Source organism: Chelonia mydas, chromosome 3, assembly GCF_015237465.2.
Source record: "Chelonia mydas isolate rCheMyd1 chromosome 3, rCheMyd1.pri.v2, whole genome shotgun sequence".
NCBI classification, from domain to species: domain Eukaryota; kingdom Metazoa; phylum Chordata; order Testudines; family Cheloniidae; genus Chelonia; species Chelonia mydas.
The window spans coordinates 17,008,295-17,035,809 of record NC_057851.1 but is presented as its reverse complement, the minus strand read 5'-3'; the positions used below and the strand labels follow the sequence as shown (position 1 = coordinate 17,035,809).

Genomic DNA, 27,515 nt, shown 5'->3' with positions numbered 1-27,515 from the left:
CGACCTGCGCTAAGAGATGCAGCCTGGTGGGCATCTTACAGGGAAACAGGCTTCAGAGTAGCAGCCCTGTTAGTCTGTATTCGCAAAAAGGAGTACTAGTGGCACCTTAGAGACTAACCAATTTATTTGAGATAAGCTTTCGTGAGCTAAGCTTATGCTCAAATAAATTGGTTAGTCTCTAAGGTGCCACTCGTACTCCTTTTCTTTTTACAGGGAAACGACTCTGTGCATGTCAGGCAGGTGCAGGCGCCCTCCCAGCTCTGCCTCATCTGATCACGGGCTTGGGGGTGCTTGGAGACCTTCGCCCTGGGGCCTCAGCAGCTCCTCCTTTCCGCGCCCGGAGCATGCTGGCTGGCCGGGGAGGGGGGGGCTCTGAGTGCACCCAGCGCCCGCACGCTGGGCCCGGGGTGACCCTGCAGGGAGTCTAGGTCTCCAGCCAGTGGCAGAGGAATAGCAGCGACCACAGAGGCTCCCCGGGGAGCTGCGGCCCTTCGCGGCTTGTGCCGCGCCCCACATGGCTGCGGAGGGGCCCCGAGCCGCTACGAGCTCGGCCCGGCCCCGCCCCCCAGCCTGACAGGTGCTGAAAAGCCCCGCGGCGGACTGCTTGGGGGGCGGCGGCGGCTGGGGCATGGCTGGTGCTGGAGGGGACACCCCGCAGCAGGGGAACGGGCCTGGGAAAGCAGCGCCGAAGGCCACCCTTCTCCCAGAGGAGCCGCCGCAGGAACAAGCGCTCGGGCGGTCCGCAGAGGAGGTGAGCGGCTGTGCCTGCCCGCCGGGTCCCCAGCATCGCCCCTGGGGGCTGCTGGGCTCTCAGGGCTCTGACCTCTTCTGCTCCAGGCCCTTTCCCCCACCTGCGTCTGAACGAGCTCGCCAGGGATCTGCCTGCGCCTCTTCCTCACAGTGTCCTAGAAATATTCCACGCGCTCCGGCTAGCGGAGTGCTCTTCCTGCAGCGCGGGCGGGCGGCCTCTGATGGTCTGAGATGCTTGAGTGGATTCCAGTGATCATCCTCTTTTGGTGGACTCCCACCCTGTGCAGTGTGACCGAAAAACTCAGATCCGCAATGAACGGTGACTTTCCAAACCCCCCCCCCCACCCATGTAATTTTATTACTTTCCCTAAATTCCTGCCCCTCCAAGAATAAACTTCTTGTGTAGCAGCTTCTGAGGCTGTACCTCCTTGGGGGAATCCGAAACACTAGATGAGGCTTTTATTGAAAACTTTGTCACCAAACAGAAAGCAGAATTGGAGTGGTTTCTGTGTCCGAGATGTTATATCCACTGGGACTTGAGAGAACAGATAGATATGTATGTATTCTTTGCATGGATCATTTTTCCCCAACTGCTGGATGTTTGCAGTGTTGTAGCAGTGTTTGTCCCAGGATATGAGAGAGACAAGGTGAATGAGGTAATATCTTTTATTGGACCCACTTCTGTTGGTGAAAAGGATAGCTTTTAAGCTACACAGAGCTATTCTTCAGATATTTTTGAAGTGTTTCCACAGAAATTCTTCACTCTTATCCCTTAATGTTGTGCTGTGCTCAGGATATCTTTTTTCAGGAGCAAAGTGCCCAGTGTGTCTCACTGCTTGGTTATAGTTATGGGGGGAAATGGAGTAGTTCTTCATCCATCTTCTTTGTGAGCAGATTTCCCCTGTAACAGAGCAGGAGTCTCAGACTGAAGGGTGGAATTTTGGGGGGAACCTCTTTACTATGTTGTTTGTAGCATATGACTGGAGAAGTGTGTGTTGAGAGATCTAACAATATTCCAGGAAGTATTTGTATCTTCCTAGAATGCAGTTTTCCAGGGAGGCAATAGCTATAAAAGAAGATGAATATTTCCGTTTAAATTGCTACATGTGTGCGTTTGTCTATATAGATATGAGCATGTGCATTCAGTTTAAAAATGGGACTATTGTTCCATTAATGGTGTGAGAAAATTACACAAATTGGGAAATGCAGTTAAAACTGAAATATCAACCTTTCTACACAGAAGATCGCAGGGTTAAAATGTCATCATTAATATTTATCCAGTAATACATTATAAACTGGAATCTGATAGGCAGCACCATATACAGCTTTGTAATATGCCATATCCAGACTGAAAAAACAACTTTTTACAAGGGAAAATATCAAAATGGAATAAACCATCCCTTTAATTTCTGCAAATTCATCTGCAGAGTTAAATACATGTTGAGAGACAGGGTGGGGGAGAACCATTATACTGGGAAAGTTTCTCATCATGTGTTGAATCAGATAAACCTTGACTTAAACTATCTTAAAGTCTCAGCTGCTGCTATCCCTTCCCATTCCTCTTAAACCACTATTGGTTTTGTTCTGGATATGCTTGATAAAGAAGAGCTTGTGACAAAATGTGTGTTCACCCAGCCACAGTCCATCCAGCAATTGAAATGTCTTCTTCCAGTTGCACAGGATTGCTTTTGCTAGTTGTCTTCTGTACCCATGAACACTTCTTAATAGTATTCTATTCAGTTTCAGTTCATATTAGTGAAGGAAGTAAAATTCCCAAGAAAATGAGATGTATGTATTCAGTTACAGGATTAAAGACTATTATATATTAGATTTCAGAGTAGCAGCTGTGTTAGTCTGTATTCGCAAAAAGAAAAGGAGTACTTGTGGTAAATCCGATGAAGTGAGCTGTAGCTCACAAAAGCTTATGCTCAAATAAATTTGTTAGTCTCTAAGGTGCCACAAGTACTCCTTTTCTTTTTATATATTAGAGAGACTTTCAAACTTACCTGAATTAAAAAACATCCACCATTGATCCACCATTCTACCTCAGAAGTGGAAGCGCTCATTTTCTGTTAAAACTTCTTGCTTTACCTTAGATTCATAGATCTCATGGCCAGAAAGGACCATTGTGATAATTTAGTCTGACCTGCTGTAAAAAACACAGGCCATAGAACTTCCCTAAAATACTTCCAAAGTGTATCTTTTAGAAAAAACATCCTATCTTCATATAACAATTGTCAGTTATGGGGAATCCACCATGACCCTTGGTAAATTGTTCCAATGGTTAATTATTCTCACTGTTAAAAATTTACTACTTATTTCCTGTTTGAATTTGCCTGGCTTCAACTTAGATATGTGTGATTGTTTCATTATTGTACTATGTACAATTTTTAACTGTACTGTAGTAAGTGCAGGGTTTCAAAGTGGATCTGAAGATAATAAGGAAAGAGGCTCAATCTTTCTTGCCCTAGTCCTCTTCCCCCGCTCCCATTTTTAAAAATAAATCTTCAGGCAGGAACTTTCTCTCCCTTCGCCCTTCTTCCGAAACAATCTGTAGAAGCAACTTGAGACTTAAATAATTTTGTTCAAATACAACTTAAAAAATCTCTCAAAGCAAGCCAGACTTTCTTTCAATCCAGAGAAGCATGAATGAAGAATGAACTTAGTGAATGGCTAATTCTCCTGTTTAAAAACATTGGGTTTATGGACTATTATGATTACTTGTATTACAGCTGTGCCTAAAGGCTCCATATTGAATTAGAGCCCTGTTGTGCTAAGCAGTGCACAAACTCATAGAAAGTGTTCCTCTTCTGAAGAGCCCAGAGTTTAGTTTTTGAGATAAGAAGCAATGAGTGGGTGGCATTTACAAACAGAAGGTGAGAAAGGGAAGGAAGGATGAGAGTAATGTTGATTTAAAATCATGCTTGCAAACCTTTGTAACAGAAGCTCATGTAGATCTGGATTGCAAGCGTGGCACCGTCTTATCATGTTGATTTGTGCCTTGGGTGTGAGCAGGCTCAGTGATGGTGAGGGGAAAGGGCCAAATCTAACCTGGGATTCTCTTGCAATATATGATCTGTGTTCAGCAATGCCAGAGTAATTAGAAACCTCTTTGGGTGCAATTCATCAGAGCCCACCACTAATGTCACAGCCCAGTCTGGCTAAACAAATACAAGGAGAAATTGGGACTGCATGCCTCTGAGGTGGAGCGCAGTTTAAAATGCTGACAACAGAAAACTGAGACAAGGATAGCACTTAATTCCTGGAGACCAGTGGGTCACTGTGTTAGGCACCATATGACAAATAACTGAAACTTGTTCCCAGCCTGTTACATCTTGAAATCTAAGTTTAAGATGAGTCAATAGGTGGATATAATAGATAGGGGTCAGGCATAAGATAACAGTGAGACAGTTATCAATAGTGTAATAAGCAGTGGTCAAGCACCCCAGCTGTCTAATCACTGTCAAGTATTTGGCAGGTGGCCCAACATAGGTGAGTTTAAAGGAGGATAATGAAGTGGCCTGGTGCATTTTTGCAGGGAGCTCCTTCTCTGCACACAGCCAGTATGGAAGAAAGTGTGAAAGTGCATGTTGAAAAATTTTCAAATGGGCAATCAAGTGTGGAATCTTGCAGTTTATCCTTATATTTAAAAGGCAATATTAAAAAAAATCCAGCTTTCTGGATATCCTGTAAAGACCTACCACTCTAAGCCTTTCTACAAGAAAATGTCTAATACACTTCTTGTCCTTTATAAAAACAATGTATTTGTACCAAGGTAACATCTAGAGGCGTCAGCCAAGATCTGGAACCCATTGTGTGAGGCATTTGTACAAACCCATAGTAAGACACAGTCCCTGCCTCTGTGAAATAGATAAGACACATAGGGTGGGAGAAAGGAAGAGTTATTGTTCCCATTGTAGAGTTAGGAGTACTGAGACTCAAAGATTAAGTGCTTTGCCTAAGGCCACTGAGGAAGTCTGGCAGAGTCCTACCCAAAAGACCATCCTTTGTCCCAGTGTAAATGCCGTGAGCTGTTCAATGTGGACATACAGTTTCAAATCTTTGCAGTGTTGAAGCATGTAGTAATGCACAACTGTATGTTCAAGTGTCGGGGCCAATTAAATCTCTAGTGAAAAATTAAACATAAAGGGGGGGGATTTGCACCCCAAGTATGAGACTTTCAAAAGTGTTCATCTCAACATGCTGCTCAGAACTCTTTTTCCCCTTAACATACGACACTCTTAAAACAAGAAGTCTCCTGTGGGGGAAGCAGTATCCTCACTGTACAGATGGGGAAAGTAAGGCACAGAGTGCATTAGAGCAATGGTTAGAATTTAGGAATTCCCAGTCATTTACTTTAAACACTAGATTCACTGCCTCCAACACCATAGCCCCCCTTCTAAGGCTATGAGAGGCAACATAGTCTAGTTGAATGAGCACAGGAGTCAGAAGACCTGGTTCTAATCTCTGCTGAATCTTTGGCAAGTCATTTAACTTCTCTGCCTGTTTCCTCATCTGTCATGTGGCTTATTACTTGCAAGGACAGATGAGAATTGTTTGAGCAGAGCTTTAAACATGCAAAACTCCCTGTAAGTGAGTGATATTGTACTGAATATAATTAGATTCCAGGAGCTCATTTTATTCAAGCAATGGCATACATAGCTATAGACAAAATTAGTCACAGGTGAAAGCCTCCATTAACTGCTGCTGAGACAAAAATGTTAACTTTGCTTGAAGGTGATCTGTAAGTATGCTACCCAAGCAGCCTAGCAGTTTCTAGAAGGGGAGTAGAATTTCAATGAGACTTCTGAATCAAAAAATGCAAAAGTATTGAGATCCTTTACTTTCTAGCCATGAAGCTGGCTGGAGAAATGAGAGTTGCTCACAGTCTATAAGTCTAATTTTTTTTTATTTATTGCTAATTATTTCACAATGTAATATAATTATTCTAATTTCAAGTTCTTAAATATGAACTATGGGGGACTGGAGCTTCTATATAATAATTTTGAATACGGTATGTCACCTAGTCAGTGAGGTGAAGTTACTGTACGGCAAAGTCTAATAACTCAATATAAGTGAATTAATGCATTGGTCTAGTTGAATAGAAAAACATGTAGGAAAGCAACACAATGGATCCTGACAAACAGCCTCCCAAGAAATACTTAGTGGGAAATTACAGGATGATGGACCTCTTCCAGGCTCCAGCCCAGATTAACACAACTGTTTTGCCAGTGCTGTGAGCCGGCAGTTCAGAGGGCTATAAACAATAAAAAGTGACTTAGTCTCTGGGCAAGGGGGGTGATGAAAAAGATTGAGCAGCTTTTAAAGGACACTCTCTCTGAAGCAGAGGGAAAGGAACTGTCTTTTAAGGGAACAGATTATGCCACCCAGATGCTAATGCTCTCTGTATGGGAGAGAAGGGAAAGTAGGAACCTTATACCTAACAGGATCCCCTGCTGAGGTAATCATGGTTAGCACCTGGGGACTGCCGCTCAAGGCATGGTCGGAGAGTGGAAGAATCGTGTGATTCCACTCCGAGAGAGATGATAGCATGGGGCCCAAGATATGAAAGGTATATGTACTCAAAGAGACCCAGAGGGATCGGCGATGTAGTTAGACCAGTAGCTGTGATTTGTACATGGAGATCTTGTCAGATGTCTGTACAGATAAAGAGCATCACTCAGAAACAAAGAACTTTCATAAAACTAATACACTTGTTTACACCTATTTATATAGAATAGTTCAAAGGAGCAAGGCCAGATCTTGAAAGATTCTGTTGTCTATTCGTTCTTTATCAGTAAGTACTCTATCACCTAATTAAAAATAGCTGATACTGTACATTAAAAATGCTTTCAGAAATAGGTAATACATATCAGAATAATAAAGCATTTTATTGGCGCCTCATCATTTTATTATCTTAATCTGACTGCAATGGAAGAATGAGGGTATGTACATTCAATCCAGATATTTGGCCACAACCAAGGCAGACCTAGGATTAGCATTGGTATTGGAAGGAACTTGAAAAGAATCAACAATTTTTAAAGAGGGATTGAATTTAACAATTAGAATTCTCAGAAATAGTTTTAGTCAGGGTCTTAGTGTGTGGCCCCCATGGTGACTGGCACTCTATACTAAGATTAGTGTGTGGATATTTCCCACCTATGTTTTCAGCTAACACTAATACAGTAAATTAGAGCTTTTAGAAACATATTCCAATAATGTGCCATTTTCCCCTCTGAAAACATGTTATCTTTCATCGATTAGACTCCTAACACTTTGTCTCTGAATTATTATTTTTCGTAATAGGGTACAATAACTTATTCTGTTTCTTGATTTTTCTGCCCGTTACTTTCAGTCTAATATGTATATTTTTTGCTTAGCACTTTTCATCCATACATCTCAAGGTGCTTCAACAAAGATGGACAAGTATCTTCAGATAAAATTTTCAAAAGTGCCTAAGTGATTTAGGAGCATAACTCCGACTGAAAAGCAATGGGACTTAGGCTCTGAAGTCACTTAGATGCTTTTCAAAACTCTCCCCTTTCTGCCTATTTTTTTAATTGATGGCGTAACTGAGGCATAGAGAAGTTAAGTAACTTGCCCAAGGTCACAGCACATCTCACAGTATGGGGAAAAATGTTGGAGGGGCCCTTAATGTCAAGCAGCTTGCTTTAATTTAAATAGTAGTGAGAAGCAAGGGGGTCACAAGACAGAAGTCAGGTAGCCCCTAGAAGAAGTAAGGGGGCCCAGAGTCCTGCAAAACTTCCTGTAATTCAAAAACTGGACCCAGACCTTCTGAGTCTGTGTGCAGAGCCTTAACTGAAAGACCATCCCTCCTTTCTGAATATTGTCTAAGTAGAATAATATGAGAATATTTATTGATTTGTGTGGTCTGAAAGAATAGATACATACATAAGCAAAAAAAAGTTTGATATCCGATAATTACTCAACATTTTGCCATCTGAATAATTCATTCTTGGGCAGAGGTAACACCGTCCCTCAGCAAGTCATCCAAGACCCAGGAGCTGCCCCATAGATAGTGTCAATACACTACAAAGTCTGCCTGATTGCTTCTTATCGTGTGTTCATGGACTCACTGCACTTGAATGGTCCATGCTCACTTGCGGCCTCTAAGAAGTGTGCTTTTCAGAATTAGCTCACGGGAAGTCAGTTTACCTGGACTCCAGTTCTGGTAACTTGGAACAGGCACTGAAAGCTGAATCACAGTGTTCAAAGTTGGTTTCCTGAAGTAAAGAATAGCAGCCAGTAGCCTGATTCTCAGTGGTTCTGAGCACTGAAGTCAGTGGGGGTCTCTGGAGGTTCAGCATCTATGAAAATGCTGAATATCTGACCACTTAAATAAGTGCCTGAATATGAGTTTAACCATAAACTTGTGAAACTTTTAATGTTTATATTTTCTCTTAACTTGTCTGTTCTTGTTCTGTTTCAGCTCAGACAGGAAGACAGACTCTCAGTTTGCAGCAAATTATGCTATGCAATAGGAGGCGCTCCAAACCAAGTTGCAACAAGTGCCACTGCTTTTTTTCTACAGATCTACCTGTTAGATGTAGCACATGTAAGTAATGTGCAAAGTGCTTTCTGGCTCCAACTTTGTTCAATTACGATGTCATCACCTACTTAATTTTCCTGTATCTAATATCAAGATAATTCAACTAATATGCCTTTTAACTATATTCTGTTGTTGTTTTTAATTGTTCAGCCCCTGTTGAAACTCTTTTCAGCTCAGTGACAAAACTTATTTAGTAATTGTGCTTGATAAATGTAATAGTGTGGTAATGGGTGCTTGATTAGCTGGTCCTTATTTGTTTAATTGTTTGTCAGTCCCACTAAATAAACATGAAGGAGCCATTTGTTCCACAGTTTCTCCAGCAAAGGTCTTAGCTCCACTTTTTCCCCCTCCCCTCAACTTTTTAGGGGTCAAATACCTCATTTTATAAGGATTACGTGGAATTCTTCCCCACGCAGAGCCATTCTCTTCCAAATCGTGGCAGTGCTGTTCCTGTGGGATTACGAAGCCCACTATGTGAAATCTTTTATGTTCAATCTGAGCCATTTCCCAAGAAATTAACATTCAGAGTTAACCCTTTGCAGCCTTCAGTTTTACCATTAGAATTCCATCCATCTAATTTACCTGCATAACCTCTGTAGGTATGTATATAATCCCACACCACCTAGAAACCTTGGACCAAATTTAGAATTGCTGTAAGGAGCTACGAATTGCACACTCTTACAAGCTGGTGTGAATTTGGCCCTGTTGTATTTTAATATTTGTATAATTGAATTTAGGGCCCTGGTCATGGTAAGGACTGTGCAAACATGTATACAGAGACAGATCTCATGCTAGAAAGTTTATCATCTCTCCAAGTTTCCCTTCACACTCTATGTGCTAGTCCAAAATCCATTTCCTTGCTATCCCTCTGTGTTTTCTGAGCAATGCCAGTGCATGAACCTTCTCATCTGAAGCTGTCTGTGTGCTCCTCATCACCATAGTATCTGAGCACCTGTATCTATATCTCTTTGTCTCATTGACTATCTCATTTCTAAATTCAGTGGAAGTTTATACCTTTTATCCCCCATCCATGCCTCTTAAATCCCTTCTCCTGCTGTTATCTAATGGAGCTGGATGGAAAATAGTAAATATTTTTGGTGGAAAAAATTCCAAAAAAATGACTTTTTTTTTAAGTTGGGGTGAACATTTTTCAGTTTTTCCAAAGGGAAAAAACCCAAATATTTGCATAAATTTGTTTAAGAATAAAGGCCATTTTTTGTTGTTGGAAAAAAGTTTGGATGGAAAATTTTCAACCAGCTCTTATTTAATATTAAACTGTTCAGTCACTATGATTTAACTCTAACATAGCTTGGGATAAATTTTGTATGAGACATGCAATGCAAATGAGTGCAGTGTCTGCCTTTAACAAATCATGCTGTATATCCTTGACATTTCAAACCGTATCCTCACTTTGTCTGTCTTAGCTCTTCCCTTCCCATTGAAACACTGAAGAGCGGAAGAATTCGTAGGCAGTCTCGTTAGGCAGCTCCAATCTCAATAAAGGTTTTTGAGCAAAACCGATGATATGCATGTTGAAATGACTCTCTAGTCACTTAGCTTGGTGGCAAAGGAATGTCAGGGTAACTAAAGCAGATCCCACCTTACGTGCTCACTGCTCTCTTCGTACCCCATGACTATGTTGTTTGTGTGTGAATTCTTGCACTTAGTGCAGATATATGTAGGAATGACTACATCCCACGTAATTAATCATAATCTGAAAAATACACATTTGCTTGGTAAATTTCTTTTTTTTTTCATTTGATTTTTTTTTTTTATGTGGAAAAACTTTAAAATGTGCTTCATTTGACCAATGTGCTCTCTTCTGTTCTTTGGCATATACTGGATTTAAAGGTAACAGTTTACATTATTCACATGTGACCCTAACTGCAACTGTTATTGAAAAACAAACAAACTAGATGTGTTCCAAGTCATCCAAATTAATCTCACTCAGGTTTAGTTGGGAAAAAAAGTTGCATACAGAAATGTTGTACAGAAAATACAGAAAAAAGAAAAGGAGTACTTGTGGCACCTTAGAGACTAACCAGTTTATTTGAGCATGAGCTTTCGTGAGCTACAGCTCACTTGAAGTGAGCTGTAGCTCACGAAAGCTCATGCTCAAATAAACTGGTTAGTCTCTAAGGTGCCACAAGTACTCCTTTTCTTTTTACGAATACAGACTAACACGGCTGTTACTCTGAAACCAGAAAATACAGAATAAGCATTTGGAAGAAACAGTACTATTCTGGAATATTAACTCTAGTAGTCACAGTTCAGTTCTTTGTAGAAATAAGCCCAACATGCCAAAACCACTTTCACAATTAGCACCAGTTGGCACTCTTATAGGTAATCTCAGTAGAGATACTAAGGACTGAATGGACATGGGAAATGAACTATACTCTTGTCTGCTCCAGCTCAGGAGCAGAAATTTAGAAATGGGGTCTTGTGGGAGAAGCTTACCTTACCTCTACTTCTGCAGTACCTGGTTTTATGATTAAACCACTGACTTCAGTCTCCAGTGTTGTCTGGCTGACACCTCTCCCCAGCATTATATTCAACTATGATCTTTCTCTCCTCAGCTTGCTCCCATCATGCACATTCTCTCTTGCATAGTGCCTGTATTTCAGTGTCTAGTTTGTTGTCTCCCAAGATGCATTGATGGTGGAGGGCTATTTATTCATGATTTTTAATAGTAGTCAATGTGTGTTGTAAGTGAGCTATCACTACACTTTACGTAAAACACTGAGATTCTTTCTGGAAAGTTGCTTTATGTTGTTCCATTGAATGACGGAGCTTGTTTAGAGCACTGTGTCTATACTTTCAGATTACTCCGTTTCATGCCTCTTTGGTGCTGTTCATTGGCAAAGCCTGGGGCGCGGTTACTGATCCTGTTGCTGGCTTTTTTATTAGCAAAAGTAAATGGACAAAAATTGGCCGACTTATGCCTTGGTAAGCAGAAAAATATTTTGTTCTGTTTCTTGTTTTTTTCCCCTTTTTTTCTCTTTCCTTTAATCCTATAATGGCTTCATTGAATTAAACCTTTTATTTTTTTTCTTGCTTTTGCCTTTCTCAAATTAGACTGATTTTAGTATGGATAGAATTAATATGTAAAAAACCCCACTCTTCTCTGCTTCCTGTTTTCAGCTGCACCTCCATAAATTACAACAAGGGGCTTTCTTGGAAGCTCCCTGAAGAAACCACTCAACTGTTTAGAGATGGGCCGAAACTGGAACCTCAAATCCAAAATCCTGTTGAATTTGGGTGGGAGAGGATCTGAACCTCCAGATCTGACCAAACCCCTTTATGGTTTTGATTCTGAGTTGGATTCTGCCTCAAAAGGGGCTTATTTTCCACTTCTGGTTCAGATACATCCAAACTGTTGGAAGACTAGTCATTCATTAGATACTTGTTTGAGCCCTCACTCCGGCACTGCACCCATCTCAATCCCACTCCTTGCATGCAGGCTTGGCTGGAGCTCACCAACTGTAACATGGTAGGCCTATGGACTCAACAGGGTATGTCTCAGGCCACCTTGCTGAGCTGCTTGCGCTGCCCTGGTGGTCAGTTCCATTCTCATCACGGGCAGTGCAGGATCTTCCTCTGAATGTCAGCATTCATCCCAGCTCAACACAAGCCAGTCCCACCAGCCGTTTCCGCACACCTTTCTGGACTCTTTCTTTACGTCTTCACTATTGGCCCCCCTAGTTAAAACATTTAATTGGAGGGTGAAAATTGTCATGATTTTTAACAAGGAACCAACTGCTGGAAGAGGTTGGGGCTGCCAGCATTGTCGTAGTTCACAGAACTTCATTCCCCCTTTTCATATTCCCACCTCAAGCAGCTAAATGTGGTGTAGCTGCAGCTCCAGCATGCTCAGGGGCTCTGGTCCTGCTTGAATTACTCTCCTCTGAAGCACACTAAAGCCCTTAGACAGCTCTCACTCTATTCTGACCTTCACTAAATCCGTATGTAACAATGAAAAGCAAGTATCACATACACTTTCCATGTGGTGTAAGGAGGGGGGAGATATACCCTAGTGTTGAACAGAAATATAAATATTACCAGTGGGGGAAGGAGGGTGAAAGGTGGGAGGGTAAACTGGAAAAGGATGATGCATGTTTCAGGATCCAAACACTCCCATGATGTGTTGTGGATTTTTCTTCCCTTTTAAAAACAAAAGGAAACTGGATGGCTTATGGACTCTGGAGTCTTTTGCTTTTGTCGCTGATTTCAGTCTCATAGATTCAAAGGTGCTACTGTCAGAGTCTTTGAGTTAGTGACTAGACCTGTGCAAATAACTGATTTCCCCCCAGTTTGTTGTCCAATTGGAAAATTAAAAACAAATAAACAAAAAAGAAATCCAAGTTGACCCAAAAGAAATTGTTTTAATTTTTAGTGAACTGAAAAACTTAAAAACAAATGTTTCATATTGAACAAAATGTTTAGTTTGAAAGAATTATTTTTTACCTTTTTAAAATAAAGTTGAAGTAAAATTTCAAATGAAAAATTGTTTTGAATTGAAAAATCAAAATACTTTGTTCATTCACGAGCACTAAACTCACTGTATGAAAAAAATTAAGCTAGAAAAAAATCATGATGAGGTAGGGTGCATTTTATAACCCAGTGGTATTAGCTGTTTTCAGAATCATTTCTCAGTTCCGTTATACCCTGTAAATATGGTCTGTTCAGGAGAAAGAATAGTGTTAGAATGACTTGCAGCCTAGCATCACGTAGACTTATCAGCCCCTTGCATTAAACTCCCTAATGTACAACTTGCACTTACACTTCACTTATCTAATCAGGCCTTTAAAATACACTTGTCAAACTGCCCTTGTTTTTCTGGAGGAATTTTTTTTAAATGTCGCGTTGTCAGGGAAAACTCTTTAACCCTATAACAGGGGTGGCCAACCTGAGCCTGAGAAGGAGCCCCAGTTTACCAATGTACATTGCCAAAGAGCCACAGTAATACGTCAGCAGCCCCACATCAGCTTCCCCACCCTGCTCCCAGTGTCTCCCGCCCACTGGCAGCCCCAGCGATCAGCGCCTCTCCCTCCCTCCCCACACCTCCCGATCAGCTGTTTCGTGGCGTGCAGGAGGCTCTGGGAGGAGAGGGGGGAGGGCGGACGAGAGAGTGCACGGCAGGCTCGGGGGAGGGAAGGGGTGGAGTGGGGGCAGGGCCTGTGGCAGAGCCAGGACACTGGAAAGTCGGCGCCTGTAACTCCAGCCCTGGAGTCGGTGCCTATACAAAGAGCCGCATATTAACTTCTGAAGAGCCGCATCTGGAGCCACAGATTGGCCACCCCTGCCCTATAATATATAGCACTGCCCATTTACACCAATTGAAGACCTGGTATTGTTTTTCTAATGAGCTTAAAACACCTTTTCTTGGGGTTTGATTTGATTAATATTTGTAGAGTGAAATTATTACAACCATTTAAGTTTTTAAAGTGAACTAGGGAATTATGCAAACTTCACTCCTTGCCCCATCTGACAGGTGTATTTAATAAAGGAGGAGTCGTTTTTTTATTTAAAAAAAAAGGGTAGGGTTTTATTTAATACAGTAACAAGTCATCAAAATGTTGGTCGTCTTCTTTGTACATCGTGTGATGTTTCAAAGGAATGAGCAGGTGCTGGGATAAAGGATACTAACACAAAATGTTACACATTAGTTTCCTTGCAGGGGGGGACCACAGATAGTCTTGTGATTCATCACGTCATTGAATCACATGCCTAACTTTAAGCATGAGTATTGAAGTGAATGGGGAAGGGAAAGTGAAGGGTAAGAAGGGGAAAAACAAGAAAGACAGTTATTTTTGTGAAGTAGCACAAAAGTTTGGTGTAAGAACCATTTTGAGTCCAATGTAATGGTAGCTGTAGCTGAACAAAATCTGAACATGCCTTGGGATGCTTCGATCACATCCTCGTTTACTGCTTCAAGAGCTGACCCAGTATGAGCGGACTGAGCTGTGACCTAGAAACCAGGAAAAGCAGAGAGTACCAGAACCTGGCTACTTTCCTTGTTACTCTACACATTCAGCTCCCAGTGTTGCCTTTCATCCCATAGAGCAGTGTGGAAGAGCCATTGTTTTGCTGAACTATTTACCTACATTACTCTTTTGTAGTCCACTTTTTCAATACACCATTGCAAAATAATCAGCTGACCCCAATGTCAATAGGAGAAAACAGTGAGAATAGGCCTGTTGTGAAGGGATTAATCTGTTTTCTCTTTTGTTTGAATTTTTATTGAGACCTTGGTCATCTAATTACATTGTTTAATGTCTGCTTTGCAAGAATACTGGAGAATGCTGCTGCTGCTGCCAGTCATGCTGTGGGGAATGAATTGCATTTGATACAATGAAATTTGAAAATAGTGTTGTTTGTCTGATAGCCTTATATTAACTTGGCATATTGCTGCCTAGTGGCTATACCTTGAATTCAAGTTTCCATGATATTTTTTTAAAACCATCCTTACTCGTTAGGGGGCTGAACCTGCTGCTATTGGAGTCACTGAGAGTTTTTCCACTGACTTAAATGGGAGCAGGCTTGTCCCTATAATTGTATTTCACAGGGATGGACAAACGTAGATCCTAGGCAGTGCTACAATGTGATACATGGCTGCCCCTCACCTTTTATACTGTCTCCAAACAAGTGAAAAGGAGTCTATTACGCTGAAACATCAGGTCAGCAGTGAAAAGGCTAAGCTGAGAGGAGAGTTGGAGGTGCCAACAGGGGGGAAAAAAGACCCTTGATAATAAAGAGGCTTGTCTGGCTGTTGGTGAAGCATGTTATAAGATGTGGCCATGTGTCTTGGTTCTCATTGGTGCTTTTCAGTAAACTTTGCGGGGTAAGCATTGACCTCGTGGTTATATCATAATAGCAGATGCAGGGGTTTTTTTCATGTTAATTGTAAATATATCATTAATAATAACTAACCTTTGCTCTTTTCCTTTAACTAACTACATTATTTAACTCTGGGGTGCATTTTGGGGCAGTGTTATTTAATATTGTTATGTATTGAATGGTGCTGATTATGCTTTAATGGACTGAATGGTATTATGTATAAGCTGTATCAAATAGTGAATCTAAAGCATTTTGAAAGACTACACAAAATTAAGTTACTGCTGGGAAAATTAATTTCTTTTTTTGTCAACCCATCAAGATGCTTTCTAATAAACGTGACATGAACATGTCCTTCATTGTAGGATGTTGGGATGTACGCCCTTCATGATTGTGTCCTATTTCTTCATGTGGTACTTGCCTCCTTTTGTAGCGGGAAGAGTTGTGTGGTACCTGACTTTCTATTGTCTTTTCCAAGCATTGACCACAGTAAGTAGATCTAGATTTACAACATTCTCAGCAATAAAATGCTTTCATTTTCTGGCTTTGCTTTATGTGCCTTCTGATTTAGTGGGTTGGGGGTTTTTTGCACCCAGTTTGCACATTGACTTTCAGTGAGACTTAGAGTTCTAAGTGCTGAAGCTATTTTTGAAAATGAGATTTAGGTATCTAAGTCACTTATTGCTTTTAGAAGGCAATGGACAATCAGACCCTCAGTTGTGAAGTAGTTACTAATAGTCATTCTTGGATGTCCCTGGATGGAGAGGCTTGACTTCTCCACGTTGATTTTAACATGAAGGGACCTTACACCAGGCTAGTGGCAATATGTAATTTATGTAGCATCTTTCATGTCAGTGGATTCCAAAGCACTTTTCTGACAGACTTCACACCAGGGGTAATCAATAAGTGGACCGCGGGCCAAATCTGGACCACCAGACACTTTTGAATGGACCCCAAAATCTTCTTATTTAGTTATTGTTATCATTATCGCCAGGACTTAAATTCAGCTGAAGCTGTATATTTCAACCCACCTGGAGTTTTTAAAGCATGTTGGGGGGCTCCAGGAAATACTCTGTGAGAATTTAAGCCCTAATTGTCCTTATTTTTTTAATTATTTTCTCTGGAGTCTGGAGCTTTACTGTACCTTGACCAAGAAATTTGGACCTTGACAAAAAATAATTGACTACCCCTGCATGCTATACACATCTGGGGTTCACTTCACCCATCACTGAATTGCAGCCACTATTAAGGTGAAACATGGTATCTGTTTAGCAGCACAGAGCAAATCTGTGCAGCAGTTTAGGACAGGAAGTGAAGTGAAGAATCACATACAACTTAATTTTCAGGGGAAGTCAGGTAGGCCCAATGTAGTTTTCCAGTTGGATTTTTGCCAGCACATTGGCCTTAACGGCTCTCCTCTTGTAACAAGTGCTGTCAGATCTGTTAGGGATGCTTGAGTTTACATCTCATACAAAATATTGTAGCTTCAAAAGTTCATGCACCTAACAAACTGCTGGCATGCTGCTGATTCAGAGCTTGTCTACACAGCAAGTTACTGCACTGCAAGCCAGGGTGTGGATCTACAGAGCACCACATGGATGCTGCTGCAGCCCAGGGAAAGTCGTGGAGTAGTACATTCACAACTAAGCCATGCTCCAGGACTTCCACTGTGTTGTAGCAGTGCCATTACTGTATGGAAAGCTGGTGCGCTGTAGATTCACACCCTGGCTTTCAGCACAGTAACTTGTGTAGACAAGTCCCCAGAGGAGCTCCAGCTGTGGCAGCATCAATACCACTTTCTACAGCACGTGGGCTTTCCTAGAGCAGAGTCTCTCGGTCTGTGGTAAGCTGAGTCCAGGTGACGTGCAAAACAAAAACTAGGTTGTGAGAGGAGACATGCACAGGAGAGGGCATGTGTGTATGTGAATCTCTGTTACAAAGTAATCTGCAGATTTAAAAAGCTGGAAAAGCACTAGCTGAGAGCTCTCTGTCCAAATATCAACCTGGCCTGTCCTGGCTTAGCTGATTAAATCTCATCTACATCACAGTTTAAAGTAGTGTGGCTGCAGGCCACCAAAATACTTGAACTCCTTAGTGACTTGGACTTTTGTCACTCATGCAGATCATTTGAAGTTTAAGGGTCTGCTATATTTCAGTTTTTGTTTGGGGTATTTGCTCAATTCCTTGTTATTTTCTATGATGATAGATTGTCATTAAGAAACCCACAGTGAGTTTAAATGAGGAAGAATTTTATTCCCTGTCTTTTGAAGGAAAAGATCTACTCCGCCCTTGTAAAATGCTATTCCTGATTTCAGCTTTGAAGCCTGTTTGTACTGAACAAAAAGAAAAGGAGTACTTGTGGCACCTTAGAGACTAACAAATTTGTTTGAGTGTAAGCTTTTGTGAGCTACAGCTCAATTCATCGGATCCGAGGAGTTGAGCTGTAGCTAACAAAAGCTTATGCTCAAACATATTAGTTAGTCTCTAAGGTGCCACAAGTACTCCTTTTCTTTTTGCAGATACAGACTAACACGGCTGCTACTCTGAAACCTGTCTTTGTACTGAATGTAAGGCATCAGGGCTAGTCAGAAAGAAGGTTTTAGTTACAGCTCAATAAGAAAACATCAACATTTGCCACATGTAACAGAGGCAAGTATGCACTTTGCATGAGCAGGGTACCATATGTGCTTCCCAGACGTATTCTCTCCTATTTTATCACATAAAGGGGCAAAGGATAGTCCTGTTGGTTTAAACCATAAGATTGGGAGTCTGTGAATCTGGGCAACTGGTTTAATCTCTGTGCCTCTGTTTTCCCTTTAATAAAATAGGAATATTATTACTTACTTACCTTATAAAGAGGGGCAGTGGTGTGTATTTATTTACGTAGCATTGGAAGCTTATTAGGTGCTTCCGATAAATATATAGGCGAGGTCACTGTCTGGAAGGGTTTGCCATCTAAATAGGCAACAGAGAATAGGATGGCTAGGGACAAGAATAAATGCTAGAGCTGGAATATTTAGCTTATGTGTTGTTTCAAAATTTTGGAAGTGATTTTTGTTTTAGTTTAAAACTTCGAGGTGAGAATTTACCCTATATCTTTACTGCCAAAAAGGTCTGTGTTTTACAGCAAGATAACTAATACTCTCCTACTAGGAAATGCTAGTGGTAACAAAACTCTGTAGCATTTACCACAGTGTAGCTGCGTGAGGCCAGCCATGAGTGGTGTGGTTCTAGTGCTGACCTAACCTAGCTACATCACAGAAAAAACTACCGAGCCTTTTGGCCAGTAGGATTTTACTGGGGATAACTAACACGCAGTATTTATCTTGCTGTAAAACAAACAAAAAGACTTTCTTGGCCATGAAGACATAGCCTTAGACAGTGTCTTCACCAGGAAAAAAAGTGCGTTCTTTGTGTTCACTAGGATTTTACGTCATGTTAATTAAGTTAAGAACACGGCTTTTTTCCTACTGAAGACAATCCCTAAGGGTTTTTGGCATCCTGAAAGCAGAGTGGTTTTTAAGGAGGACGTTGAAGGGGCACAAAGCGGAGGCACGGTGTACTGGGTAAGTTATTTATTATTTATGTGACCATAGCACGTAGGAGCCCGAGTCATGGACCAGGACCCGATTGTGCTAGATGCTGGATAAACACAGAAAAAAAAAGACTGTCCCTGCTCCAGAGCTCTTATAGTCTGGGTAAGGGAGCAAATTCCTGTGCCCAATTACACATTATTCCAGGCTATCAGAGGAACTGAGTACACTACCCTGTAATGCTTTCCTATGTGGTATTCTTTCTTTGTGTAGTTATTCCAAGTACCGTATTCTGCTCTCACCATGTTTCTCAGCCCAGACCAGAAGGAGAGAGATTCAGCAACAGCATACCGTGAGTTTGACATGGGCTTCCTGTTTTAAATTGAATCTCTTAATTTGGTTAAAATCCCTTTTATTAAAAGAAGTCTCTTGACATTTGTATGGCCTAATATTGGGTTTCTAGACTAAGAACTATTAGACTCTGATGGAAAAATGGGGCATCATAGGGTTTTTTTTTAATGTGCCTTGTAAATATTTCCATCTTCCTGCATGTTTTACAACTATTAGCCTATCGGATTAGCCATAGACTTTCTTCTCAAGACATAAGTTAGCCACAAGAAACTACTCTTATCTATAGTGTTTTCTGGATTTCTAAAGCCAGTTGTTACTGTATGAGTAATGGTTGCTAATTATAGGTGATCTGCAGAGGGGAAAAATGGGTGCTGATTATTTTTATGATGACATTTAAATAAGGCCTGAAAGTCTCTCTTTTTTTCTTTTTGCCTTTGGATATTTTATAATAGAAATTCAGGTCTTGTCTAATCCTTTTTTCATAGAAGACTTCCTGGGTGACAGGACGGCTGGTAGACTTGACATCATAGAACCAAGAAAATTAAATGTGACCAAGAATGAAAGTGACTGTCTAAAAATTATCTATCTTGTTTTGGTTACACTCATTCAACTGTAACACCTATCAAATAGTTTGAAAGAAAGACCTCTGTTAAAACAGTCAGTTGATCATAGAATCATATAAATGTAGGGCTGGAAGGGAACTTGAGATGTCATCTAGTCCAGCACCTTGCTGAGGCAGGACCAAGTATAGATCTCTTGTCTTCCAAAAAGTTCTCCAGGAAAACCATACAAGACTCGCTGTTCCTTTTGTTTTGAAACTAAAGGGAAAAAAAGCCTTAACCCCGCCCCCTTTCAAGCTCATAGAGAGCAAATAAGGGCACAGTTAATTTTTCCTCCTCTTCACATCAACTTTAAAGTTGTCATTCCTCCCCCCACCCCCCACCCCCGGGTCTCTCCCCCTTATATGTGAGTAAAACAATCCATTCCTAGATATCCCGGCCAAGGGCAGTGAAAGTGAAGAGAAAGGCCTGCTATTTTCCTTGGGCCAAATTACTCAAGCACTACATGAAAAACTACGTCTTGACTTGCCCTTCAATATTCCCTTAGTGTGCATGGAATTACTTGGCAGATTTTTGGGGGGGGATTGCTTTTGTTTTTTTTATTTTATTTTAATTTTCCCCTGGTTGTGCTTGTTTTCTTGCTCGCAAGAGGCTTTCTTCCTCTATTTGTCAATCTAATCCTCAACATACTGGCTAGGCTAAGTGTAAAACAAAACTGTGTAAGCAGAATGGTATGGCCAAGATTTTGAACAGACACAAATCTGAAATTTCAGAATTGTGGTAGCACAGAATCCATAACTCTTCCCTGAAGTGTGGTACATATGTGATATTTCATGTTGTCTAATATTTCAACAGGAAGCATGGTCTAGTAATTAAAGGGCAGGATTGGGAATTGGGAGATCAGAGTTCTGTTCATACAGACAGACTGTGGGAGAAAAGGGAATAAACTTTGGGAAAGTCACTTAAACAGTATGCCTCAATTCCCATCTGCAAATTTAGCATAATATTTACCTCGCAGCTACTGTACGTGAATATCTTTGAACTCCTGAAGGGCAGCATGTATAGACAGTGTTATCTTATTGTTTATGATTGAGTCTTATATGTCCAGTTATGCAGTGCAGCCAAGTTATGGTGGTAGCATGAATAATAACTTTGAATTTCCTGACTTGTGTGTGGGTTTTTTTTTTTAATATTTCTTTGGCGCTGAGATTTCTTGCAGTGCTGTCGTTGACAAGGGAAATGGTCTCTTTTTACAAGGTCTTCTCAGAAACATTCCCCTCTTGCTCCTCTGCACAATTCAAAGATCACTGTTTTTGTTTGTAGCCTCTAGACCATCAGCTAAAGGAATCTGTTAAAGAAAAAAATGCAATGTAATATATGCTAGTGTGTTTTTTAATAACATTGAGGCTATGGCTACACTACAGCTTAAGTTGACATAAATTATGTCGCTCAGGCGTGTGAATTAGCCACCCTTCTGAGCAACATAATTTATGCCGACTTAAGCGCTGGTGTGGATAGTGATATGTCGGTGGGAGAGCTTCTCCTGCTGCCATAGCTACTGCTGCTCATTCGTGGGGGCTGGAGTAATTAAGCAGGCAGGAGAGCTCTCTATTGTAGCCATAACCTGAGAAACAGAGATACCACTGCCCTCTACTGGGAGAAGTAGAACTCCTTAACCATGTCAGTTCTATACTGCCTCCCACTATTCAAATGCATGACAAAGGTAGATACTTTCAAAGTTATTTTAAGGCAAGTTCTACTTAAATTTAAGAAGTAGAACCTACCTTAAAACAGCTTTGAAAGTGCTATTTTCTTGGCTAAGCTAGAAATTAACCATTAAAATTTAAGAGAATATACAACTTCGAAAAAAGAAAAGGAGTACTTGTGGCACCTTAGAGACTAACCAATTTCTTGTTAACTGCTGGAAATGGCCCACCTTGATTATCACTAGAAAAGGTTTTCTCCCCTCCCCCCCCCCCCCCCCGGTAATAGCTCATCTTAAGTGATCACTCTCCTTGTGTGTATTTGTGTATGATAACACCCATTTTTTCATGTTCTGTGTGTATATAAATCTCCTCACTGTATTTTCCACTGAATGCATCCGATGAAGTGAGCTGTAGCTCACGAAAGCTTAAGCTGAAATAAATTGGTTAGTCTCTAAGGTGCCACAAGTACTCCTTTTCTTTTTGCGAATACAGACTAACACGGCTGCTACTCTGAAACCTACAACTTTGAAATATGCCACATTTTCAGCCCGACACGTCTTAGAAAAGAAAATGCGTTTGCAGGGGAATTTCTATGGCATCTTATGATGGCTTTCTTCTTATCGTATGCAAGCATTAGGTACAGCACTCCTTCACTTTAGAGGTTACAAATGAAGAGGTGGCATTATGATACAATGCGATGACTCATCTGTAGTTACCCATTGCACCAGATGCTCAGTGATTTTTGAAGCTGTCCATGGCATATCCAATTGAAATCTTAGATTGGGTTACAGCCAAATATTTTAGGTCAGACTCATGTTTGGATCTGGGCTAGCCAGCATTTTTGGTCAGCCAGTCGAGTTGGGAGTGAAATTTGGGGTTGGTGACTTAACCTGAACCAAGAAAACACATCAGGTGACCCATAAGATCACATCCTCCATTCCATGGTCCTCTCTGTTTGAGAAGATAGCAGCAGTTGTTGGAAAGTCCTACACTGAGAAGAATGAAAGCTCAAAACAGGAAGCCTCTCTGTCTCTCTTAAGTAATGGCTCTGCACCATCTTTCATCTAAGCCCAAACAAGAGTACGTATAACACACATTTGAAACAAAAATGCTCTTTACACAAATCAGAAACTATCTCTTTAAGTCATGCATGTTTGGAAACTGAATCCAGTTTGATGAGATGCAATAATGAGAAACCTGAATTTCGGATTTGTGCTCAGCATAGCAGACTTTAAGTCAGTAATGGCTAAGCAACCCAGTTTAGGGGGAAAGAGGATGCTATAGCTATATTGATTATGCATCACTTAGAGTCAGTGATGGTCCATGGATCACAGTTTGAGAAACGATGAACTAGGCAAACATGGCATTATAAAATAACAGAACTGATTGGCTTCATCTCTCTGGAGGCTTTTCACTTAATGCTATAATGCTGAGATGTAATGGATTTATCATTCTCTAGATCCTTAAAATGATGCTGCTCTTAAGAAACTTGTCTCCATGGCGGAAGTAACTCCTGTCCCAAGACAGGAGAACAAGTCAGTTAATTCACATAGGTCATTTCCTACGCAGACAGAAGGAGAGTATTTAGATACCCTGGAGCTTTTGGGCTGATAGAGGGGGTGGTATTCAATTTTGTGATGGCATCAGCTGCTGTCGTCACCAGTAGAAGTTGCTCCGATTAAAAACCACAAAACAAAACACAAAGAGGCCCAACACACAGGTGCAGTTAGCACAGTCACGTGCACGCAGTTCTAAAAGTCTGGCCCTCAGTCACTTTAGATATTAAAACTTAGAGCATACGGGCTTCATGTTCTTCACAAACATCAACTGAGATTGACAGGGTGACTGTGAGGTAGGTAAGTATCCATCCCATTTACAGTTAGAAAAACTGGGTACAGAGAGGGTAGGTGACTTGCTAAAGTCACTATCAGACCCAGGATTAGAACACAGGTGTTCTGGCTCCCAGTCCTGTGCTCAGAAAATGCCTCTCAGCATTTAAGCTATATTTTAACTGTGGTCCCCTACATACTTTAGCCCCAGCCATATAGATCTTACGTATGTTCTATAGTAACATAGAGGTGGTCAGAGGTAGAATTTCAACTCCATCAAGGGATGCTGACCAGTTGTAACTGAAGTTCAAGTTCTGCTGGTTTTGTTGGTGCCATTTGTGAATGTTCCCTATGTAAAAGGAACATCACTTGCCTCCGTCAGTTTGCTCTTTAGTGAGAGAAACAGCGAGGCTCAGTAACAGCGGGTGAAACAAGCTCACTTCCTAACCCATGTTTCTGCTTCCCGTTATAGGAATGACCGTGGAAGTGCTTGGAACCTTGATGGGAGCTGCGCTCCACGGACAGATTGTGGCAAGCGCCCATGCCTCTGATCACTGCACCGTGAATCTCACCATAAACGCTGCTGACTCTTCCAGCTCTCTAAGCAACGCTTCCAACCTTGCTGAGTCTTTGGGCCTCCAGTCTCATGGAGTAAGTGCATGCGGTACGGGGGCACTAAACCCTAGGGGAGGTTTCAGTGGTGTTACAGCACATCATCCTTCGGTGATATACACGAGGCTGACATGCTTAAGGTTGGTGACATCAGAACCAAGATAGACACTTCATTTTGAACAAGCCCTCCTGTGTGTTCTCTTTTTAATTGCTTCTTGGTACAACAACCAAATTATGCCGAGGAGCTTTGCTGAAGATGCTGAGACATATGGCTGCTGAGGAGGTCTATGGCTACCTTTTCTCTCCCCTAAAGACTGGCTTGCTGTTTAAAATAGAAGCCTAATTAGTAGGGCTGTCAATTAGCTGCCGTTAACGCATGCGATTAATGCACAGCACACTTAACGTATTAATTTTTGTAACGCGTGTTAATTGCAGACCCTCTGGGTAGGAGGGCTGCATCAGCTGTTGTAGAGAACGTTTGTCCGGTCAGGAGCAGTAACTCAAGCTGCCTTCGGAGGGCGGGAAGAGAAGAAGCTACAGAAAGACGCGGTTCTCATCCCGGCCGCGGAGAAGTAGAGATCTTGACACACACACACACACACACACCCCGCGCCAGGGTGACCATATTTCTTAAACTAAAAACAGGACAAACAGGTGCTCACCTGAGCTGCCTGCGCCCCCTCCCCCGACCTGGCAGGGCTCACCTGAGCCACCCTCTCCATACCTCCCGGGGCTGGGACTAACTCCCCCCACCCCGTGCTCCCGCATCTGAGGCTGCTCCCCCCCCCAAGCTCCCCATTGCCCACAGTGGAGTCTTCCGCTGCCCCACCTGTATGCCGCCCACAGCTGGGACTAGGGCTGACCCCCACTCCTGAGCCCCATGGGGCTGACCCCAAGCCCCGCACCACCTGGGGCTGATGCTGACCCCCCCAGCTCCAAGCCCCGTGCCACCCGCATCTGGGGCTGAATCCGCCCCCACAGCTCCGCAGTGCCCATGGCTGGGGCTCAATTCCCCCCTGAGTCCTGTGCCACCTGCAGCTGGGGGCTGATCCCTCCCCCAAGCGCTGCGTCTCCCACGGCTGAGGCTGATTTCCCCCGCCCAGTCCTCCCAGGGCTCTGCACCACCCAGGAGTCAGCTCTGAAGCAAGCACTGCCTGCCAGCGGAAAATTTCTCCATTTCCGGCGGGCAGGGCTGCCTTCAGCTTACCACAGGCAGCAGCTGCCTCTCTCTGCTCTGCCTTGCAGCCGGGACAAATGCCCAGTTTTGGCGAAGAAGTAGGAACGGCCCGGGCAGAGCTGAAAAAGGGGCCTGTCCTGGCCAAAACGGGATGTATCATCACCCTAGCCAGCCCAGGCCCTATTGTTCCTGGCCGGCCCCTCATTCCCGGGACCAACTCCCCGGGTCATGCCCCATTGCCCCTAGCTGGCCGCTCAGTCTGGGGGTACCCCATAGAGCAGTGTTTCCCAAACTTGGGACGCTGCTTGTGCAGGGAAAGCCCCTGGCGGGCCGGGCCGGTTTGTTTACCTGCCACATCCGCAGGTTCGGCCAATTGTGGCTCCCATTGGCCGTGGTTCGCTGTGCCCGGCCAATGGGGGCTGCGGGAAGTGGTGCGGGCCAAGGGACGTGGGAACCGCGATCGGCCGCACCTGCGGACGCGGCAGGTAAACAAACCAGCCTGTCCTGCCAGGGGCTTTCCCTGAACAAGTGGCGTCCCAAGTTTGGGGAACACTGCCATGGAGAATGTGGGCCTGGCGAGCTCAGCCTCCCTGCACCAGCCTCTCCTCCCCTGCAATACGATGAGTCCCTGAGGTAAAATCCACCCTCCCTTGCAAACAAGGACTCACTCAGCTGAAGGGAGCCCACCTAGCTCAGTAAATGGAGGTGAGCCCAGTACCAGAAACCACCCTTCCAGAAGCAGCAGCAAGACACCTCCCTCACCCTCCTCCGGCACAAGTCATTGCTTACTTCCCCCCTCCCCTGTCCTCCCCCAACACTGAATGCTTGTTTGTCTGAGCGATTGGCTGAACAAGAAGTAGGACTGAGTGGACTTGCAGGCTCTAAAGTTTTACATTGTTTTATGGTTACATGCAGTTATTCTTTTTTACATAATTCTACATTTGTGAGTTCAACGTTCATGATAAAGATTGCACTACAGTACTTCAATGAGGTGAATTGAAGTTTCTTTTTTTACAGTGCAAATGTTTGTAATAAAAATAAATATAAAGTGAGCACTGTACACTTTGTATTCTGTGTGTAACTGAAATCAATATATTTGAAAATGTAGAAAACATCAAAAAATATTTAAATAAGTGGTATTCTATTATTGTTTAACAGTGCGATTAATCGCGATAAATTTTTTTAATTGCTTGACAGCCCTACTAATTAGCAAAAAATAATTATTCAAGCAGTTGCAGCTTTTAGCCCAGCTGGACAGGATACATTTTTCAAAGCAGCAACTGGGGGTTAATTTCATGGACCCCAACCAGAAAGTTAATGAGAAGCATATGTCTAGAACCCTGTGTGCTGCTTTGAATGTTTATCCTTGCCAGTGTACAAGAGCTATGAATATGGAGGGGGTTTTAGCATGAATCCAGTGGAAGGGGGGCTTTGGGCTAAGGCACGGAGTGGGACTCAGTGGAGCTAGGCTGTAGAGTTTCTCTGTAACCTTGGACAAGCCACTTAACCATTCTCTGTTTCAGTTCCCCATTTGTGGAGAAATGGAGGCCATTTGTAACTGAGGGGGAAGAAGAGGCAGTTAATGCCTAAGGCCTGATCCAAAGCCCACTGAAGTCAGCTGAAAGTCTCCCATTATGTTTGATAGGTTTTGGATTGGACCATTAGTCTTGAGAACTGGGTTTTTGTCACGTCTTGAGTTATTAGTGAAACAGCTAGCATGTCGGTTGTAAGACAGTTACTACTGCTACTTGCTGTACCTGCTCTATGACTGTTACTATTTACATTGATCTGATCTGTCCATTTATATGTCAGCTGTGACTGGCTCCCTCCAAGGGAGACTTCCTTGACCTGATTTTGATCTCAGTTGCACCTGTGTAAATCAGAAGTTGCTTCAGTGAAGTCAACGGCATTACACTGGCATAAGATGGTGCAAGTGAGAGGAGAATCAGGCCACCTGTGTATCTTTTTTCATTGCTGCTAAGCAGTTGGAATAGGGCGGTTCTAATAGCAAACTAAGTGTCTTTTCCGGTGTGGGCTTTAACAAGACACAAAACATTGTCCCAGCTTTCATTGTAACCCCTAGTGGGCATTTCATCCTAGCCCCTTAGTGACTCTGAAAAAGTGATTCTGAAAAAGATTTGGGGGTCATGGTGGATAATCAGCTGAACATGAGCTCCCAGTGTGATGCTGTGGCCAAAAGAGCTAGTGCAATCCTGGGTTGGATAAACAGGGGAATCTCAAGCAGGAGTAGAGAGGTTATTTTACCTACGTATTTGGTACTGGTGCAACGAATGCTGGAATATTGTGCCCAGTTCTGATTCCCACAATTAAAGAAGGATGTTGATAAATTGAAGAGGGTTCAGAGAAGAGCCACGAGAACGATTAAAGGATTAGAAAACCTGCCTTATAGTGATAAAATCAAGGAGCTCAATCTACTTAGCTTAACAAAGAGAAGGTTGAGTGACTTGATTACAGTCTATAAGTATCCACATGCAGAACAAATATTTAATAATGTGCTCTTCAGTCTACTAGAGAAAGGTTTAACACTATCAAATAGCTAGACAAATTCAGACTGGATATAAGGTGTAAATTT

General features: G+C 42.4%; 1 protein-coding gene and 1 long non-coding RNA gene across 11 annotated transcripts in view; one reads left to right on the top strand and one right to left on the bottom strand.

Moving 5' to 3' along the window:
• Positions 1-204: 204 nt before the first annotated feature.
• Positions 205-27,515, top strand: part of MFSD2B (major facilitator superfamily domain containing 2B) — a 64,324-nt gene continuing 37,013 nt past the window's right edge. Inside the window, exons 1-7 of one of the 10 annotated variants that reach the window (XM_043542196.1) lie at positions 620-751; positions 7,131-7,186; positions 8,201-8,326; positions 11,142-11,266; positions 15,520-15,643; positions 18,961-19,039; positions 23,606-23,784. In XM_043542196.1, coding sequence (XP_043398131.1) covers positions 7,169-7,186; positions 8,201-8,326; positions 11,142-11,266; positions 15,520-15,643; positions 18,961-19,039; positions 23,606-23,784 — 651 coding nt within the window. In that variant the 5' untranslated portion in view covers positions 620-751; positions 7,131-7,168. Of the gene's footprint in view, positions 1,407-7,130; positions 7,187-8,200; positions 8,327-11,141; positions 11,267-15,519; positions 15,644-18,960; positions 19,040-23,605; positions 23,785-27,515 lie in introns of all 10 variants that reach the window. The other 9 variants (XM_037893967.2, XM_037893970.2, XM_037893968.2 and 6 more) reach the window with 9 other exon arrangements.
• On the bottom strand, positions 1,403-3,743 carry LOC119565739. Its single transcript, XR_005224558.2, has 2 exons — positions 2,757-3,743; positions 1,403-1,816 (listed from the first exon to the last, which is right to left on the bottom strand). It is a non-coding gene; the product is annotated as an uncharacterized LOC119565739 (long non-coding RNA).